This window comes from Uloborus diversus, chromosome 6 (genome assembly GCF_026930045.1).
Source record: "Uloborus diversus isolate 005 chromosome 6, Udiv.v.3.1, whole genome shotgun sequence".
Classification (NCBI taxonomy): domain Eukaryota; kingdom Metazoa; phylum Arthropoda; class Arachnida; order Araneae; family Uloboridae; genus Uloborus; species Uloborus diversus.
This window is the reverse complement of record NC_072736.1, coordinates 25,354,289-25,374,289: the sequence shown is the minus strand read 5'-3', so window position 1 is coordinate 25,374,289 and position 20,001 is coordinate 25,354,289. Positions and strand designations below refer to the sequence as shown.

General features: G+C 34.0%; 1 protein-coding gene across 1 annotated transcript in view; it reads right to left on the bottom strand.

The window, feature by feature from the left end:
• LOC129225178 (ets DNA-binding protein pokkuri-like) overlaps window positions 1-20,001 on the bottom strand; it is a 111,093-nt gene that overhangs the window by 14,666 nt on the left and 76,426 nt on the right. The window contains exon 5 of the mRNA XM_054859740.1: window positions 15,411-15,617. Within this exon, the coding sequence (XP_054715715.1) occupies window positions 15,411-15,617 (207 nt within the window). The remainder of the gene's footprint in view (window positions 1-15,410; window positions 15,618-20,001) is intronic.

The window sequence follows — 20,001 nt, the reverse complement described above, 5'->3', positions numbered from 1 at the left end:
AATACTAAGTAATTTTTTTAGATGAATGAAGACATTCAAATGAGCGAGTTCAGTATAACGTGAGAGAGAAAAAAAAAACTATTCCTTGATGAAGGGATCATTGAAAAGAACGATATTGCAAGTCTCTAGTAGTCTAAATCAGTGCCCAACCTTATTTTACCTACATTAATACTGTATTTAGTGGATAAGATATTAGCAGTCAGCTCCTCCCCCCCCCTAGTGTGGTTCAAAAATACATGTAAAAAAATTTCTCCTAGATAACAGGACACCCCTCAATACGTTTAGACTTGTAGATAGTAATATACTAGAAAATTTTTTAGCGTCCAATTTCAACTGAAAGAGGGTGCTCAACCCCTCCCCCAGACTTCATATGTAAGGGGAGGAGGGTTCAAAAAATACACTGAACTGAAAAATCAATGCTACATATTATAATATACACGAGTGTTACTCATATATACATTGCAATAAAATAGTTATTTACAAAAAAAAAAAGGCTGGGGAAATTAAATGCTTCTTACATTTGTGACATTTTCTCTGCTACGGCTAATGTTAAATTGAGGGGTCATTAAGCATCCTTTTAAAATTTGAGTAAGAAGCTAAAACTTTTACAGCATGATACTATTAGTAAGTCTTAAAAAAAAAAAAAAAAAAAAAAAAAAAAAAATAGGGGGTGGACTGGACTCTAGCTGAAAAAAAAAGTTTTTTTTTAACCCCCCTTCATTCCACGGGGAAAAAATATTTCTTCTAAAAATAAATTTGCTAATGCTTTTTTTTCCCTTTAAATTACGAAAATAAATTCATAAAATTAACATTGTTTTCAATCATACAGATAAAGACACACCTGATTCTCAGAAATTTGTTATGAATCTAGTATAAGTCAATGAGATGGTTCGTATTATGATGTTGCTTAGTTACTATATAGTCGGACCCCGATATAACGAACCTCTAACGAATTTCGCGTTTTAGCGAGTTTTTATTTTCCCCCGACAAAATGAAGGCAAAAACCCCAATTTAACGAATAATAAACCCCGATCTAACGAATCATTTGAACATCCGAAAAAAAAATTTTTTTTTGTTAATTTGAGTCTGGAATTGTTGGATTGTTTTCCAAATGACATATCTATATTGTCTGAAGCAGAAAAAGAACTTAATGTAATCTGCAATTTCTGAAAGGCTAGCTGACAACCAATGAATAGCGATTCTGATGCAGCTAGCGATGATGAAACTCCCATTAAAACTTACTTTTTCAAATGCTTACATGACCTGTAAATTAAAAACGTATCTCATGCTTCATGCATCAGGCTGTAAATGATACAGTATTTTCTTCTCTCCATAAAATCGAAAGAGAACTATTTCGGGTCAAGTATCAAGGGTCTTGTCAATCATCTATAACAGCGGTTCCCAACCTTTTCCCCCTTGCGAACCCCTTCCAAACTCCAAAATAAGTTGGCGAACCCCTAGAGTACTAGGTAATCAGTAAAAAGCAAAAAAAATAAAATAAATAAATAAATAAAACGCACACGCACACAAATACACATAGATAATAAAGTTTGAGAGATTTTTTTTTTAGTTTGATGCTGCTACATAGTTTATAACAAGAACGATAACATACTTGCAAAATAAAGAATTACAAATATTGCTATGAACTAAAATGATCGCTAAAAAATGAATGCAAAACAAATTCACCAAAAAATAAACAGAGTGACTATTCTGTGTTGAGCTTCAATCAACTTTGAAACAATTATGAAAATGGGATATTTGTGGAACATAGTGGTTCTAAATTTGGGTGAAATTTTTTTGACCCTAGGCGTACATTTATCTCTATTATCACTAAATCAGAAGTCAATTAAAGAATGATCTATATAGTAGGGGAAATAGCGACCGAAATTTTACGACAATATATATAAGGTCAAAATTTTTTTGAATATTAGATTAGTTTACTTAAAAGAAGAAAACGCGAGTCTACCAAAAAGTTATCGTTGCAATAATTAACAAAAAATTTTGCAATATGTTTCAAAAACTTGTGAAATTGTCTTATATATATAAGGCTGAAACTCGGTAATATTATTGATTACGTATAAACATAACGAAAAATATATGTCTACCGCGTCCGAAGCGTTTCCGTGCCGTGTCTACCACCCACGCAAGGTGCGAAAAAATCAGTCAATTTTGACTTAAATATATAAGCCTGAATTTTTTTTAAATAATTGTTTATAATGTATAAAATATAAAAACAAAAGTCTACCAGTAGTGTTATGTTGCAAAGGCATGATAGACGCCACGGAATGTCGACCTCGTACCTCTATGTACCGTTTATCGGGTCGCTAGCACTCGCTCGAAAAAGTTTGCTTGTCGTCGCGAAATTTCAATAAATAATGCTGATTTATTTTTTAATAAATAGTTTAAATCCTGTTTTTATTAACATTTTTAGTCTACCGTGACTAAGAGGTTGCTTAGGCTTTTGTAGACATTGCTTAAATTATAAAGTAGTTGGAAAAGTATGATTATTTTATCTTTTCATTGTTTATAAATGGAAATTTTTCAATTATTATTTTTTTTTATGATTACAATTTTCTATCATATTTAAATTGATAGTCATACTTTTGTTACATTATTCATATATATATATATATACATATATATATATATATATTTTTTTTTTCCTTCAAAAATATTTTGAATCACCACTTTTTCAAATACATTTCGTAAATGGGGAAGTAAAGCTGTTTATTCATCTGCTGCGAAGAAAGGAGAGGGGAAGGACACGCCTTTAATAACCTTGGATCTGGGGCCTGGGCCTGAGTAAGGGTGTAAGGCCCCTATAGTGGAGGAGCCGACGTATCCGCCATTTTGGAGCAAACTTGATCCAGTGCTTCGCGGCGATAGCATTGCTGCTGATGTTTATATTTCTTTAGCATATGTTAAATTGAGTCGACAGATAATAGCCATCTGCAGAACTGAAAAATCTGCCTTACTGCATTTACTGGAAAATAACAGATTTTTTTAAAAAATAATAAGCACTTTTCGTAATGCACTCAAAAGGACAAAATAACTTTTCTGGGTCATAAAGGACAATTTAAGAATTCCTGTAGTTTTCAAAAATTTCCAAGAAAATGACACCACAAACGAAAAAAAGTGCGGTTCTAGTCAGTGTAGAGAATGTTTTACCATTATCTAGCTTTCAATCATAAATTTGAGTGTTGAAACACGCATTTTTTTTTTTTTTTTTCTTAATGGGAAAGTTTGGTTTAAAATGACTTGAGCGCACTTTTCTTCGTTTGTGAAATCTTTTTCTTCAAAGAATTAAAAACTACCTGAACACTTAAATTGTCCTTTCTGACCCAGAAAAGTTATTTTGTCCTTTTGAGTGCATTATGAAAAGTGCTTGTTATTTTTTTTAAAAATCTCTTATTTTCCAGTAAATGCAGTAAGGCAGATTTTTCAGTTCTGCAGATGGCTATTATCTGCTGACCCAATTTAACATATGCTAAAGAAATATAAACATCAGCAGCAATGCTATCGCCGCGAAGCACTGGATCAAGTTTGCTCCAAAATGGCGGATACGTCGGCTCCTCCACTATAGGGGCCTTACACCCTTACTCAGGCCCAGGCCCCAGATCCAAGGTTATTGAAAGCGTGTCCTTCCCCTCTCCTTTCTTCGCAGTAGATGAGTAAACAGCTTTACTTCCCCATTTACGAAATGTATTTGAAAAGGTGGTGATTCAAAATATTTTTAAAGAAAATATATATATATATATACATATGAATAATGTAACAAAAGTATGACTATCAATTTAAATATGATAGAAAATTGTAATCATAAAAAAAAATAATAATTGAAAAATTTCCATTTATAAACAATGAAAAGATAAAATAATCATACTTTTCCAACTACTTTATAATTTAAGCAACGTCTACCAAAGACTAAGCAACCTCTTAGTCACGGTAGACTAAAAATGTTAATAAAAACAGGATTTAAACTATTTATTAAAAAATAAATCAGCATTATTTATTGAAATTTCGCGACGACAAGCAAACTTTTTCGAGCGAGTGCTAGCGGCCCGATAAACGGTACATAGAGGTACGAGGTCGACATTCCGTGGCGTCTATCATGCCTCTGCAACATAACACAACTGGTAGACTTTTGTTTTTATATTTTATACATTATAAAAACAATTATTTTAAAAAAAATTAGGCTTATATATTTAAGTCAAAATTGACTGATTTTTTCGCACCTTGCGTGGGTGGTAGACACGGCACGGCAACGCTTCGGACGCGGTAGACATATATTTTTCGTTATGTTTATACGTAATCAATAATATTACCGAGTTTCAGCCTTATATATATAAGACAATTTCACAAGTTTTTGCAACATATTGCAAAATTTTTTATTAATTATTGCAACGATAACTTTTTGGTAGACTCGCGTTTTCGTTTTTTGAGTAAACTAATCTAATATTTAAAAAAATTCTGGCCTTATATAAATAATGTATTAAAAACTGTCGCTATCTCCCCTACTAATAGGGCCTACCTTTCAGGGAACTTTCATCAGATTAACTAAATTAACTTTTTTTCTTACAGTAAAATGAGAAAGATCTTGGTTTAAGTCTTCTTGAAAAGGACTACGAGCCTAAGTGCTTGATAGAGATTTACTGCTTACATTAATCGTTTGATTGCTGAAGAATTTTCTCGTAATTATACTATAAGTGCGGAGTAAAATGCGCATATTGAAAAATAATAGAAGCGTCTATTTTCACTGTACACATTTACTCCAATATTTACGCAATATGTAATTTTTAGCAAGAGAAAATTTCTACACAAATTTCATAAATTCCTTATTTATATATAGCGCAAATTAAGTTGCATGGTTAAATACCGTTGATTTTTTTTTTTTTTTTACTGTGTAAACCTCACATTGCCGAACTTTCATCCATGAAAATTTTCTATAGTAATTAATTTTTCATGCTTCCTGTGGTATTTTTGCGTTGCTAGCCATTCTTTTCCTTTTTCGACAATAAAGTGTAATGAGAAAATTATAGCAACAAACAACAGCATGATCACACTTCTATGCATTTTTGACACAACACAAGATCGGTAGCTCTTCGTCGGACTCAAATGGTAAAAAAACTAAATATCAAAATATTTTAGACTCTCGTACCTGTTTCATGCTCCATGTAATGTTTTCATCGATTTTAATCAATCTTTCCAATCAAAAACTTCTGAGGAAACGAACGCTTTCAAATTCTTTCATCTGAGGACATTGTATTCATAAGTAAAGCTTTTTCATCGTGGTTTCAGAGCTATCACCTATCATTGTCAATGGAAGCGCTAAAACCGGCACTTTGCAATGACAGACTAATGTATTTGAATGTAAAATATATCAGGAAGTATGCAAATATTTTCAAGCTAAGAGTATCAAATGTGCGAGAGACAAATGAATAAAAAATGAGTAACATTTGCTTGAAACTGCTTGAGCAAAAAACTTCATCACAAACAGGTTTGCTTGAAACTGCTTGAGCATAAAACTTCATCACAAACAGGCATGTTAAAACTCCGCCATTACAGTATTTTTTGCGCGAACCCCCTAAAAACCTCTCGCGAACCCCCAAGGGTTCGCTAACCACCGGTTGGGAACCGCTGATCTATAATAATCAGTACTTTAAAATTTAAAATTTAATTAGTGTGTAATAATTCGTGGAATGCTGAACAAAAAGTGTAAATTTTCTTCTTTTGGATATTTGTGCGCAGTTGCTTATTAGGGCTTTTAGATCCGTGCAATTTTTTTTGACACCCCGATATTACGAATAATCCCGATTTAAAGTACAAAAGTTTCGGTCCCGATGAATCTGCTAAATCGGGATCGACTGTAACAATTTTTAAAATAGTTTTTTTTTTTTCGACCAGTGCATACTCTAAGTCGAGCTCCAAGTTTATTATCTTTTTTTAAATCAATTATTAATGAATATATATTAGGTATTTGATTCTCGTAAATTTAAATAATCTTGGTTTATTATTGAACAATGACCCAATTCAGGTGCTTATTTTACACCGCGTAAAATTCTATTTCACCCTTTGGTTGCCAAATTATCCGCAGGTTGCTAGAAAAACATGCCTGTAAATTACACTTTCTAACCTTAACACTCCTATTGCAGTGAAGTCTCTCGCTGTAATAGCGTTGCTTTCAATCTAACAACCCTACGAGCAAAATCGTGTAAGAGCCTATTTTGCAAGTTTATAACAAGCTCATAGCGATTGAATAAGATCTTTCTATTTTTCTTCCTTTCTTTCTTCTTTTTGTGTATCGAGAAAACAAAATATATGGGTTTTCAAAACGAAGGGTTAAACGAGAAGTTAAAAAACAAAACAAAATCTGCTAGTTTTCGAATAAATATTTGTCTTTAAACTTTTATTTTTTGTTAATTTGTAGGCTTTTTATTAATTTACTGTCTTTTGATTAAAAGTCTGTGCCAAAAGTTGGTTACGGTGAGTGACATCGTTTTTAGTGACGATTCTGTTATTGCATCAAGAAATTTCATTTCCTTCATTCATCCATGTAATGACGATCGCTTATAATAACACTTGGTTTTTACGTTACAAATATTCTGGATCCTGAATGACGTAATAACAGAGTTCCCCTATTCCAAATATTAAATGCTGTTCTCTTTTAGGAGTGCAGAATGTTCCTAAAGTAACGGGAAAAGAAAGTCATGTATGTGCTTGTGGTAACTACACTTAACCCTAGTTTTATATTGAATTTAAAAAATAGAATCGTCACGAATGTATGAAATATAATACAAATTATGTTAATGTTGGGAAAACTATACCTCTCTAAACAAAAAGAACCTCCAGTGTTGATAGAATAAAATGCGTATTTAAAATAAAATGATAAGAAGAATGAATCTTAACGGAATAAAAAGATTAAATGTCAGCTATTTTTTTTCTATCCCTCTTCCAGCTGAATAGTGTAGTATAGGGTAACAACTCCAGTAATTGGCATTTTAAGAGTTTGTCCTTAACCTTACCTCAGTTTTCATTACTTAGAAAAAAATATTCACTTGAAAATATTTTTGTATCAAAGAATGCACATCTGTGCATCTACTTAGTTCACTGAAAGCAAAAATATTTGAACTGATTTTTTTATAAAAATATGTGTATAAAAAGTTACCGAAATAACCAGTAATTGGCACCTGATAGCCCAGTGTATGACACCTTGAGATCCAGTAATTGGCACATGTTAATAGAACTGGAAAATCACTTTATTTTTCATTTTTAGATTACATACAAATTTCATCATCATAAGAAGTATAATTAATGTTCATTCAATGTAGGTAATTTTACATAAAGTAATGTTAAATCACACATCTTGATGTTGAAGAAAAATTTTAGAGAAATAAAAGTAAATTTGGAGTGTTATCGTGTTAAAATAAAAATGGGAAAAAAATATCGAGATCATTGCTGTTTCATTAGTCGGTATGCAGTTTTGATTTTACGAAATATAGATGATTCCACAAAAAAAAGGACATTAACCTGATGATTCTAAAAGACCATAAAATAAAACGATTCTCTACATCGCAATATCTGACTGATGGCCAAACATATTTGTTTTTTATTGTGTCTCTTAAAAATTTAGCAGTATATTATGTAGGCTTCAAATTAATAGTAGAACCCATATAATATTGTTGCTGCAAAAGTATCAGAAATCAAACTAGTGACATATTGCACAACACATTAGTGAATATAGGCTCATGTGCCAATTACTGGAAATTAGCAAAACTGAAGCACCAGTAAATGGCATCCCTCATTACTTCAAAATCCCAGAGAGACGAAATTTTACTTCTGCCCACTGAAAGTAACACCTTTCAACTAAACAAAACTTTTGACAACCAAAATTTTAAATATATTTTAAGTCAGATTTTAATGGGTTGATGCGCATGCTTCCCTTAAGCCAGAGAAGAAGCTTTTGCAACAAAAATGACTGATTTGACGCGATCCACATTTGTTTCTCTTTCCTATGCATTGCTACCATTTAGTAACATGAATGTAAGTTGTAATCTTTAATGTAAATTTACATTCAGTTGATGTATAGCCTTCTACTTTTAAAAGATTGGCTACAAATCTTATTTTAGTAAATTTTTGTTAGATGTGCCAAACACTGGTGACCTGCAAATTACTGGGGGTGTTACCCTACTAATTTTTTCTGCATTCATCTTGATTTGATCAAATACAATGCACCATTACAGTAGAGAGCGAAAAAAAAATCATAACTGAAAGATGAAGTCACAATTTCTCATATTATTTAATTTGGATGAAACCTTGTAAGGGAATGTAGGGCAAAGTGAAATGGTTAAGATGACTGAATTTTTTGAAAGTGAACAAATCGGAAGTTTGTTTTGAAAATTACAGTACATGAATAAAGAACATTTCTATTTTATAATAAAACTTGCTTTGAAACAGTATTTTTCCTTTTCGGCAGTAAATTTTAGCCTTAAAAAAAAATAAAAAAAATAAAAAAAAGTGGAAAAAGTTAACTTTTTTTTCGAGGGGCAAAGTGAAAAATAAAATATTTTTCCAATGAAATATTTTCTTTTCGATTGTAAAATATATTTTTGACCAAAAAAATCTGTAAATAAAAAGTTAAATGCATAAATGAAAATATATAATGAAACAATAAACAAATAATTAAATGATTAAATCAATTAAAATATGAAGAAAAATAAATGAGAGAATAAAAGAATGAAAGAAAAAGAAAATAAGTGAATGAATAAATGAATAGGTGAATTACTAAATGAAGGAATGTAAATGAATTAATTAATAAATGAAAACGTAAGTAATTCATATTAAATTAGCAAAAATACCCGGCGTTGCCTGGGTCAGTAATAAATATAAGAAACAATCGCTACTTTCTTTCGTTTTCTGTTTTAGCTGAAAGAACTCAAAACACACCGCATTGACGTGATTAAATATCGAACTTCTTCCTTACCCATAAAAGTAAAATAGCAATAAGTATAAAGAACCAACGAATATTCATTTAGAAACGAAAGCACGAATTTAAGCATATAAAAATTTGAAGAATTTCCAAAATATGAACTAACAAAAGCAAAGATCACTAAAAAAGCCGTGCGCTTGCTTCATTTAATTAGTTAGTACACACATACACACACAAAAAGAAAAAAAACCTGTCTACTATGTTTCCCTCAGGGTGCGAAAAGTAGAGTTTCCAAATGTTTAAATGACTTTAAACTCATGTTTGCTCCGGAGAAGTATTGATTCAAAATTTTCATTATGATTACTTTTAATTATGCTGTTGTTAGGCAACGAATTTTTGTAACAATGTGTTTTATATTTAATCACATAGATTAAAGAAATTACAAAGAGAGGCTCTGCTATACTAAGAAATTGAAGCCGGAAGTTGCACCGCTGTATCCCAAGTATTTTAAGATACATCTTGATTCAAAACATTCTATTACTGAATCTCAATTGGTTGTTAATTTAAACTTAGATATTGTTGCAAGTTTATGAAGCACGTTTTTGAAATTGCATTAAAACATGAATTAAAATGCAAACCAATCCACCAGCTACTTTATACGGTCTCTTTGCGAGATTGGTGAAAACTATACTCACGAAGCGATCACGTTGTCATAACCCCGCCCATCATTGCACCGTATGTATCCCATAATTCCGGCTTTAATTTTATCTCCTTTTTACCATAGACGTGGCCTCTCTATGTGTATTTCTTTACTCTATGTTTAATCATAACATGGGGAAATTACATGAAATTTACTGTTTTCCAACATAACTTTTTTAAACTACGTTTTTAATTAATAAATTATAGCCAAAGTTGTTCCCTGATAATGTAGCCATCTATGGTGAAAAAATGGTTAAAATCCCTCAAGTAGTTTTGAAGTTTACCCCGGACATCCGGACAGAGATTAGCCCTTTATGTATAAAGATGATTGAGTGAGTAAATGAAACAAATAACATTTAACTTAAGTATAAATTTTCTCCATGATAATTCTACAATAAACGCCAGAAAAAATTGTTTGTTGGCTTACTGTGACAGGTACAGTATATTTCGATTTCACAAAAAATAAATAAATAAAAATCTAGACTCATTTGTATTGTAGATCTGCGTCGCGATCGTCTACGAATGATGTCACGCTTTGAGAGGGAAGGTTATTCAATGACAAAGAGGAGGAGGGAAGGGGACAACAAAAAATGTGATGTCACATTTTTTTTTTTTTTTTTTAATACCAATATGTGTATGTAATATAGCGAGAAATGTGGCAAGGAGAGGGGAGGGTGCAAGTTAAAATGTGTCATTTTGCGATAAAGGGGCGGAAAATATGTTTAAAAGGTGACATCATTTATGGACAGGCCCTTTAATAATGATCATTGATCATTGAGACCGTCATGTATGTATGTTGCATGACTTTTATTGTACCAGATAAATCGTATTCAGAATTGATCTCAACACTTTAATAGTGATAATCTTGGCATGATTTAAATAGTACTTAACTCAGCATTTCGAAAAAAAAAAGAAAAAAGAAAGCGCATCGCATTCCAGCAACATTCCAGCAAAAAAAGTGACACAACTCAAAAAAAAAAAAAAAACAATTTGTGAAAATTAAGGTACAAGGCAATAGCAGAGTTTAATGATTTGATCTAAAATACTATTACAATACGCTCAAAAACATTATGATGTGATAAATACTGTTTAAGGCTTTCACGGCCGGCGTCAATATGAGTAGATAACATTTCCGGGCTTATTGGCCGTGATGGCTGCAGCAAAGCAAGCCGAAACGTCTGGAATTTTTACTCCAATTAGACCACGGCCAATAAGTCCGGAAATGTTATCTCCTCATTATGATGTGATGTTTACTGGTTAGTTTTTCTCGTCTAAATTACACTCACTGGCCAATGGATTAGAAACCTTTAAGATTTGCATTTGAATGCGTGCTAGGGAATGCAGTATGCAAATTTTTTGTTATGACGTGGTTACTATTCTGCTGGTATGGAAGTGGTGCTCTGGTGTTTTTTCCGAGGGTAAATAAACAGCCATGAGATATCTAGATGTACTGCAAGATCAACTGCAACCTGCAATGTTGCATTTTTGCCCTGATGGCGATGGATACTTCATGAACGATAACGCAACTATACTTCGTGCCAGAAGTGTTGAAGATTGGTTCCCTCAGCATCAGTCTGACTTCCAACACCTTCCCTGGCGCAACCTGGATCTTAAATCCATAGAAAATGTGTGGGATATGGTATAAAGACGCATCCGAAAGAGAGCACTCTCCTCTTCCATCTCATTTAGAAGATCTATAAAGCTGTATAGCCAATGCATGGTATACTCTGGATGTAAATGCATTCCAGAAGCTTGTAGACCATGTGCCCAAACGTATCAGAGTACTTATCCGTGCAAAAGGTGGTCCGATGAAATATTGATCCTGGGTTCCTAATTCATTGACAAGTGAGTGTAATAATGCATACTTGAAGATCGAAAGTTTTTCTTCTAAATTATGAAACGTTAAAGATGGTCACAATTGATTAAATCATTTTTACGCCACCACGCACCAGTTATGTAAGCTAACTTTTTGTGAATTTTGTGGTAAGTAAGAACATTGAATTTAGATTTTAAATTTTTAATTAGTACGTTTTTCCAAAATTTTGACTCGTGTCACTTTTTTTTTTTTTTTTTTTGTCGTAGTGCAACATATCAATGCCTTTTGCAGCCAAGGAGAGCTATAAATTTATTTCCATATTCACACTTTACGAGATTAAAACTCATTCAAGGTTGGAACTTTAATGGGCAACACCTTATTTACACTCAATACAAAAGTAATATCGTGCCAGAAAGGTTTACTGTCCATCAATATGGTCGCCAGCAGTGGGTACAACCTTTTTCCAACAAAGTGGAAGTTGACACCTGTAGCAGCAACTGTTCTGTTGGTAGTTCGAATGGAGCGATCTACTCCAGAATCTCTAGAGCAGTTCCGAAGGGAATACCACTAAGTGAGCATGGCTTCCGAAGCTTCTGAAGGGAATGCCACGAAGTGGCATTTCCTTCAGAAGCTTCGGAACCAAAGCAAAATCAAATTCTTATGTCTTTGACCTTGACAGGTTACACAGGGGGGGGGGGGGCACGCAATGACAAAAAAAAAAGAAGAGAAGGTGTTATTGCTTTAAATTTTGAAACCATTTGGGGGGGGGGAAGTAGACGACATAGTTTTTATGTGCTAAAAAAATTTTAAACTAGGAGGCACAGGCAAGCACAAAGTTAGGGAAGAAGAGATTTTGGCACACAACGTTTAAATTTAGTAACAAGTTTAGCTAAATATGAGTACACATTTGATTTAATTTAAATACAGATTACTCAGCTTTGATACTATTTTATGAAATACAAAAATAGAACATGTAATGATTTTTTTAAAAAATGGAGGCATTATAGCATAAAGTCTGAAAACTATTGCTCTACTCTGCGCAACTGTTTTGTTTTTCCCGTATTAACTGTCAATGCGTGCAGTGAAGAAACATGTACAGATTTAATAAAATCGAGAACATTCTAAAGCAAAGAAAAATCAGAAAATTTCACAAAAATTACCCTCTAAAAAAGTAGCCCTTTGTGTATTTACATTTAGCTATAAAATCAAGAAAGTTTTAACTCAGTTTTTCATGGACTTATTAGAGTAGGAAGAATTTAAGCTCCCCCCCCCCCCTCTTCAAGTTTGGGTCTGGATTTTAATTTTAAGTCTTAACAAAAATGATTAAGAATCAACTGATTGCTTCACATTTTACCAATTTTTTATCAATAAAATTCAATTATGAACCATCAATCATGATTCCAAAAAAAAAAAAAGAAAACATAGGAACTATCATAGTTTTTATTCCGTGAAACAACGACAAGGGAGAGAATTTTAAGAGGGAACAAGGACAAGGGACCAAGTAAAGGACAATGGAACTTTAAGAGTGGCCAGGGTCCGATACAAGGGGAGGATCATCCCCTCCCCCCGCCCCGAAACCGCCGACAATAGCTGCCGTTCACATAGCGTTCCAACACTTTATGAATAAAATATAAACGATTTCAGTAGTCTTTTCAATTCATTTATTGTTTTTATTGTAAATATTTGAAATATTTAAAATACTATTTCTTTTCATTGATTGTGAAATTAATTTGTAACGTTTATGCCCTATTAGGTGCTTTATTCTTGGACGATTTGATGCTTTTTATTGACACCCAAGCAGTTTCAGCATTTTTTCGGGCCCGAAATCGTTGGTTCACTCATGGAGGGGTGGAGAGTAGTTCTTTAGCCTGATCCATTCCTAAAAATGGTAGTTTGTATCCGCCTTTGAGAGTGGCAGCTGTTTATTAACATCCAGTTCAAAATTGATACATGTGCACCTAGTTTTACGGTCCTACAATATAGTCACCAGTATTGTGTGAAACTCGTTTTCAACGATGTAGAACTGTTAGTGCTTCTAATGGAGAAGTCTACTTTTGCGAGAATCTCTGCAACAGTTCTGAAATGAATTAAGGAGGAATCAAGTCAAAGGAACAAAGTTTAGGAACCACACTAAAAATTTTTGGGTAACTTTACTCCATAAAATCGGTGACAGCATAGCTGCCTCCACCATTCTCGAGTAACTGAACTAATATAACTGGTGCAAAGTTACACATCGCTTGTAGAAGGTTATCGTGGTAATTGATTTATAGAGTAACGTCTCATTCATTTCTGCGTAAGCGTACACCAGAATTTTCTGTATGCTTAGAGAGGAACTGCTTGAAAGGTTACACATTGCCAAAAATTAAGCTTTTATCTGATTTTCTTGAACTATTTATCAAGTTCATGTTTTTTAACAACCAATATACACCAATTGTTTTAACATGCAATATTTATTTATTTTAATATACAAACAAGACATTTTTATTGCATTAAGAGAGGAATCGACCTGAGTGGTGCCCGAACGCAGAACTCGAATCTCAAAGACTCGTAAAACAAGAGCTTTAAGCGCTAGGCTACCTAGGTCAGTATATGTTTGCTAATAAGAGTTTACCTGCACATGCACAGCGCCGATACCGATCTCTACGCATGTGCTTTGAATTCTACTGAAATCATAGTGCAAGGTACAGTTTAAGTTTTAAAAACAATGATGCTACACACTTCAGAATTCGTGTAACGTTAGGTAACTTTACACATTTTTTACAGTGCAAGTAAAGCCCCAAAACACCTTTGTGAATTCAACTTAATTCCAAAAATGAAGTAAGGAACCTCTTAGTGACGTTCTCTTCAGAACTGTTTCAGAGATTTTTGCGGTAGCAGACTGCTCCATTCGAACTACCACGAAAACAGGAGCTGCTACAGGTGTCTTATGACTTTCACATTGCTGGAAATACACTCAGGAACATTGAAAATAGCGCCCCAAGAAAAAAGAAAGGTACAATCATGAAATTTTGCATATAAAAAGAGTGGCACCTGATATGCATATAAGTTTGGTGTCGATGCGCATGACCGTTTACCCTACACTATCGGTGAAATAGGGGAAAAGAGGCTATATAAACCAGTGCATAAGTTAAGATTCATAAATGTTACGATTACGTCGGGATTGTCGAAGAACCTTAATAAGTGATGGATGCCAGGTAGACGAGTTAAAAAGCGTTTCTCACACACACAGTTAAGCGAGTAGAGAGAGTTTTGATCATCGGCCTGAAAATTGCAGGCTGGTCGACGAGCCGTGTTGCTGCCCAGGTGAATCGTTCGGATTGTTCCGTTAGAAACTGTTTAGAGGCAGTGGAAACAAGATCACGTGCAAAAAAAAAAAATGCGTCTGGAGCAACCAGGATCCGAACAATCCCGGGTGCCAGGTCATCCGGACGACTAAAAAATACCTTGGCAACTAGTTCTATTTTAAAAAAAACGGATCTTTCAGAAGTTATGTTACACTGAATTTTACTTAAACTCTTGAGAAATAATTTGTCAGAACCCTAAAAGTTCCTGGTTATTAAGATTTACAATTTTTATCGGTGTCTACTCAGTGCCTGATAACTGAATAGGCCACCTACGTTGCGGCCAAGGGTCTCCTTGCTCTTTACGAACCTCCAAATAGCTACAATGATTTTAGCCAATGGTTACAATTGTAAAGTTTGACTGCTAGGGGGTAATGAAAAAGTGTTTAGCAGAGGACCTCGCGATGGTCGCATCGGGCGTTATCGCTTCTTATTATCATTCTCATTGATAAGCCGGTTCAAAATATCTGATGATATTTCCTCAAAAATCTACCCTATATACAGAAGTACCAAAGAAAAAAAAAACAGCGAAATGCAAAGACTCATAACATAATCTCTAGCTTGCCAATGACTGCATTCGGAAGAAAAAAAGTTCTAAAAATATCATTCCCAAAAGGAGACAATGTACCTGCTGCACATCCTCTTTCTGGGCTCCTCTCAGTTTCGTCGACTGGAGGTGGTGGACTGTTCGCGGTAGTGCTGTCAACGTCACTTCCGTTCAGCTGCGTGACCGCCACTTGCGCATGCTCACTCTCGTGGATGACATGACCCATGCTGTGGAAGTCGCTGCTGATGGAGCGGGGCCATGAGCTGCCCATTCGGGACGGAAAAGAAGCTGGAATACATAAATATCCGACGTACATAAGCAGAGAGTGAAAGAAGATACATGATAGATAGTAAACATTAAACCTTTACCACTGTGCTGCAATGGGGGCTAATTTTAGCAACTAGTTTTATCATTGAAGCCACAAAATAAAATATGTGCAAAATAGTTTCCGATATTGACAATTTGATTCCTACCACACGCTAATCTATATATATATAAATGGACTTTGGTAAATTTGTTCCCTAAGATCTCAGAAACTACCTGGCAGATTTGGCTGAAACTTTCACCGTTTGTTCTTTTTGGTACTGGGGAGGTTTGTAGACCAGTTCGATAAAAATCCGATTGATAGTTCCTTTTTTATTCTAATTTGTCCAAATTTTCGCTTAAATGCCCCAATATGACGGTTAAAAAATACGTGCACATCTTAAAATTATGTGTCCATCGAAAGCGCTTATTTTTCTGCTGAAGATGGCATCTGTTAGAAAGTTCTAAGTTGTATGAAAAACGAGTTATGGGCTTTTTTTGTTCCATGTTCGAAGGTTTTCCTCAACCCAATTCATTATTTAGTGTAGCATCTCAACTCCCAGTTCATAGTTAGAATTGTTGAATGTTTTTGTGTTTCGTCTGACTATTTGAGGCTTTTCTCAAGTCAAATCTTAAAGTAACGTTTTTTCCCCAAGATTGGCTAATAATAACTATAGATTTCGTTGATTATTTTCCATTTAAACGGAACTTTAGTGTAATTAATGGGTTTTTTTTTATTATTTGTGCTGATTGGATTTTTTAATCATTATCCAATCTGACAGCAGAAACCTCGCCAAAATTTATGCAGAAAGATTTCAGTAGCGAATGCATTTGGCAGTTTTTTCAACTGTCACGGTTTTTGAAGTCAGACTACGTAATAATGTTTGTCAGCTTTCACCATGTGAACAAAATATCGTCACAATCAAAGAATCCTTTTTTACTGTAAAATAACCCAGCAACTAAATTAGGCAAATCCATTTACAGCACAAAAACTTCCATTAATGTGACTTTGTGCACAAATTCAAACCATCGCCAAATTTTACTACTTATTTTGGAAGCATTACGGATGAAATTGTTTAGCGCCATTTTATGGTGACCAAAAGTATTTTAGCATATGGCGACAATATCTCTTTAACAAAAATCAGTAACATACCGTTTTACAAAGTGAGGAGGGGGAGCATTATCCAAGGTAGGCAACGATTCCCGCAAATTCGGTAATGTTTTAAATCGCACCTAGAACCCACAATAATTGAGATTTTCCAAAATAACTATTAAAGCAAGTTTAAGGGGATCACGGGCGCGCGGCTACATTTTTTTTTAAACAGTTCGTTCTTCAATAGACATACAGAGAAGCTAAGACTCAATGTAAAAAATAAATAAATCTTAACTGATAAATCTTTTTATACATGTGAAGTTTAACTTCATAATTCGGAAATACTTCAAATTTGTATACGCTTAAATTTTGTGTTTTCGTTTCTAAATGAATACTATTTTGCTCTTTTTACTTACTGCTACTTTAGTTTTATGAGTAAGGAAGAAGCTAGATTTTAAGTCACGACAAAAAGGTGTGTTTTAAGTTATTTCACTTAAAACAGAAAACAAATGCAAGTAACGATTGTTTCTGATAATTATTGCTAACCCAGGTAACGCCGGGTATTTTTGCTAGTCTATATATATAAAAATGGAGCTTGGTAAATTTGTTCCCTAAGATCTCAGAAACTACCCGGCAGATTTGGCTGAAAATTCCACCGTTTGTTCAGTTTGGTACCAGGAAGGTTTATAGACCAGTTCGAAAAAAATCCGATTGATAGTTCCCTTTTCATTCCAATTTTCGCATAAATACCCCAATATGGAGTTGGAAAAAAACGTGCACATATTAACATTATATGTCCATCGAAAGCGCCAATTTTTCTGCTGAAAATAGCACCTGTTCGAAGTTTCTAAGTTGTATAAAAAACGAGTTATGAGCTTTTTTGTTCCCTGTTCGAAGGCTTTCATCAACCCAAGTCATTATTTAGTGTGTCATCTCAACTCCCAAGAATTGTTGTATTGTTGAATATTTTTGTGTTTCGTCTGACTTTTTGAGGCTTTTCTCAAATCAAATCTTAAAGTAACATTTTTCCACAAGACTGGCTAAAAATAAATGGATTTGACTGATCATTTTACTTTTAAATGGAACTTATGTAATTAATGGTTAATTATTATTATTTATGCTGATTGGACATTTGCTCACTATATCCAACCAACCAGCAGAAATATCGCCAGAATTTTTTCAGAAAGACTTCAGTAGCTGATGCATTTGGCAGTTTTCTCCACTGTCGCTGTTTTTGAGCCCAATGACTACGTAATAATGTTTCTCAGCTTTCACCATATAAACAAAATATCGCCAATCAAGATACTTAAAAAAAAAAAAAAATACTGTGTAAAATAATTCAACAACTAAATTAGCAAATCCATAAACCGCACAAAAACTTCCATTAATTTTTCTTTTAGCACGATTTCAAACAATCGCTTAAATGTTGTGCTTTCGTTTCTAATTGAATACTATTTTGTTCTTTATACTTATTGCTATTTTAGTTTAATGAGTAAGGAAGAAGCTCGATTTTTAATCACGTCAAAAATGTTTGTTTTAAATTCTTTCGCTTAAAACAGAAAAGGGCAAGTAACGATTGTTTCTCATAATTTTTACTGACCCAGGCAGCGCCGGGTATTTTTGCTAGTTATATCTAAAAAAGAATATATGTATGCTATAAACGAGCTGTTTGGTATGTGCTTGTAGTTAGTTCTGTTTCAGTCCCCGGTTGGGCCCATAACTTACAGCTGATTGTCCAAGTAATTGCCCTAACTTCAAGAGGTGAGCCGCATCATGCTTGCGGGCTCTCGCTGGTGTGCTCAATTAATATTGGCTACCAGTATGAAGGTAATTTCATATTTAAGGAGAGTTCTACTACCTCTCAATCGTTCATGTCTATTCCAGATAGAGGATTGCTAACTAGTAAAGCTGCAGTATCTGAAAAACGTAAGAAAGCTATTTTGTACATACTTGTAATCAAAAGACTAGTGCATTGTGCGTCGCCGAAAGCTGCACAGATCAAGTCTACAATACGGCGGGTTGACAGTTTGCATAATACAGTTGTGGATCTCCGTTACGTCATGTCAATCACAAATACTGCCATTAAGACTGAGGTTTGCGCCTTAATCCGCTGAGGATTCAGCTTCAGATTCACACAATACTTTAAAAGACCAGATTTCTTCTTTGAGCCAAAGCAGTAGGAAGTAAAGGGATGTAAGTGCCAAAGTTAAAAATTTGGAAATAACCGGTGTTGTGCATTCACAACGAAATGGCACTTCGCTCCGTTTTTTCGAACGAAGACTTCAGTTTTGCACGGGGCGATCAGTAAACACAATATTGTGTAGTGAGACAATGGTAACTTTGGCACGCAATTTAATATCGGTTAAGTAACTGCTTCGTAGCTGAAGGGTCCCTTTCTCCACCATCTCTCAATCCGTTAGCATGAAGTCTAAGTATTGTCATAAAGTTGCAGGAAACATGCTGGGCTTTTTTTTGGATCTATTTGCACCCATAAGGTTATTCAAGGCCCGACTAACTAAAAAGTGAGGCCCAAGGCCCACAATAATTTGGAAGCCCTCTGAAGGCTATTATTTTAAAAATGTGTGTATTTTTTGTATAGTTGTAATGCTATGCATAATTCTTTAAGTAATTTGGGGCCCCTTAGGAAGAGGAGGCCCCAGGCCCAGGCCTAGTAGGCCTGTGCGATAATCAGGCCCAGAGCTTATTGCAATAAAAAAAAGTGGTGGGTTCCGTGTAATTCCGAAACCAGGACCTGATTAATGCATGGTCCAGCAGATCCATGGACGTGGGCACCATAATTTCAAAGCACCAAAGGGTAAATTTTCTTCTTTCTCAACTTTTTTGAACTAACTACTTAAAATTTTTGGATTTTCTCGCAAGAGGGGCACTACCGGGACCTTACAGGACATTTTACCAGGACCTGGACAAATAGGATGGTTCAAAAAAATCGATTTTTTTATTTCAGATTCGCGTTACCTCTCAAAAGTGTCAGTTAGGTATCCTCAATTGGGGAAAAATAATTAAAAAATTCTAAATTGACATCTTCTATTCGTGTATGAGGCTGAAAGTTTGAAAAATTATGCTAAAAATTGAATTTTTCAAAAAATAATAAGTTTTTTTTTAAATATTTTTGTAACCCAACAGCCATAAATGGACAGTATACAGCGTAGTTTGAACCTAAAAAAAAAAATATTTTATAGCTTTTACATAAGTTCTTTCATTTGCGCATACGCCTTAAATTGGGCTAAAATCTCCTGCCCAATCTAAGGCATATGT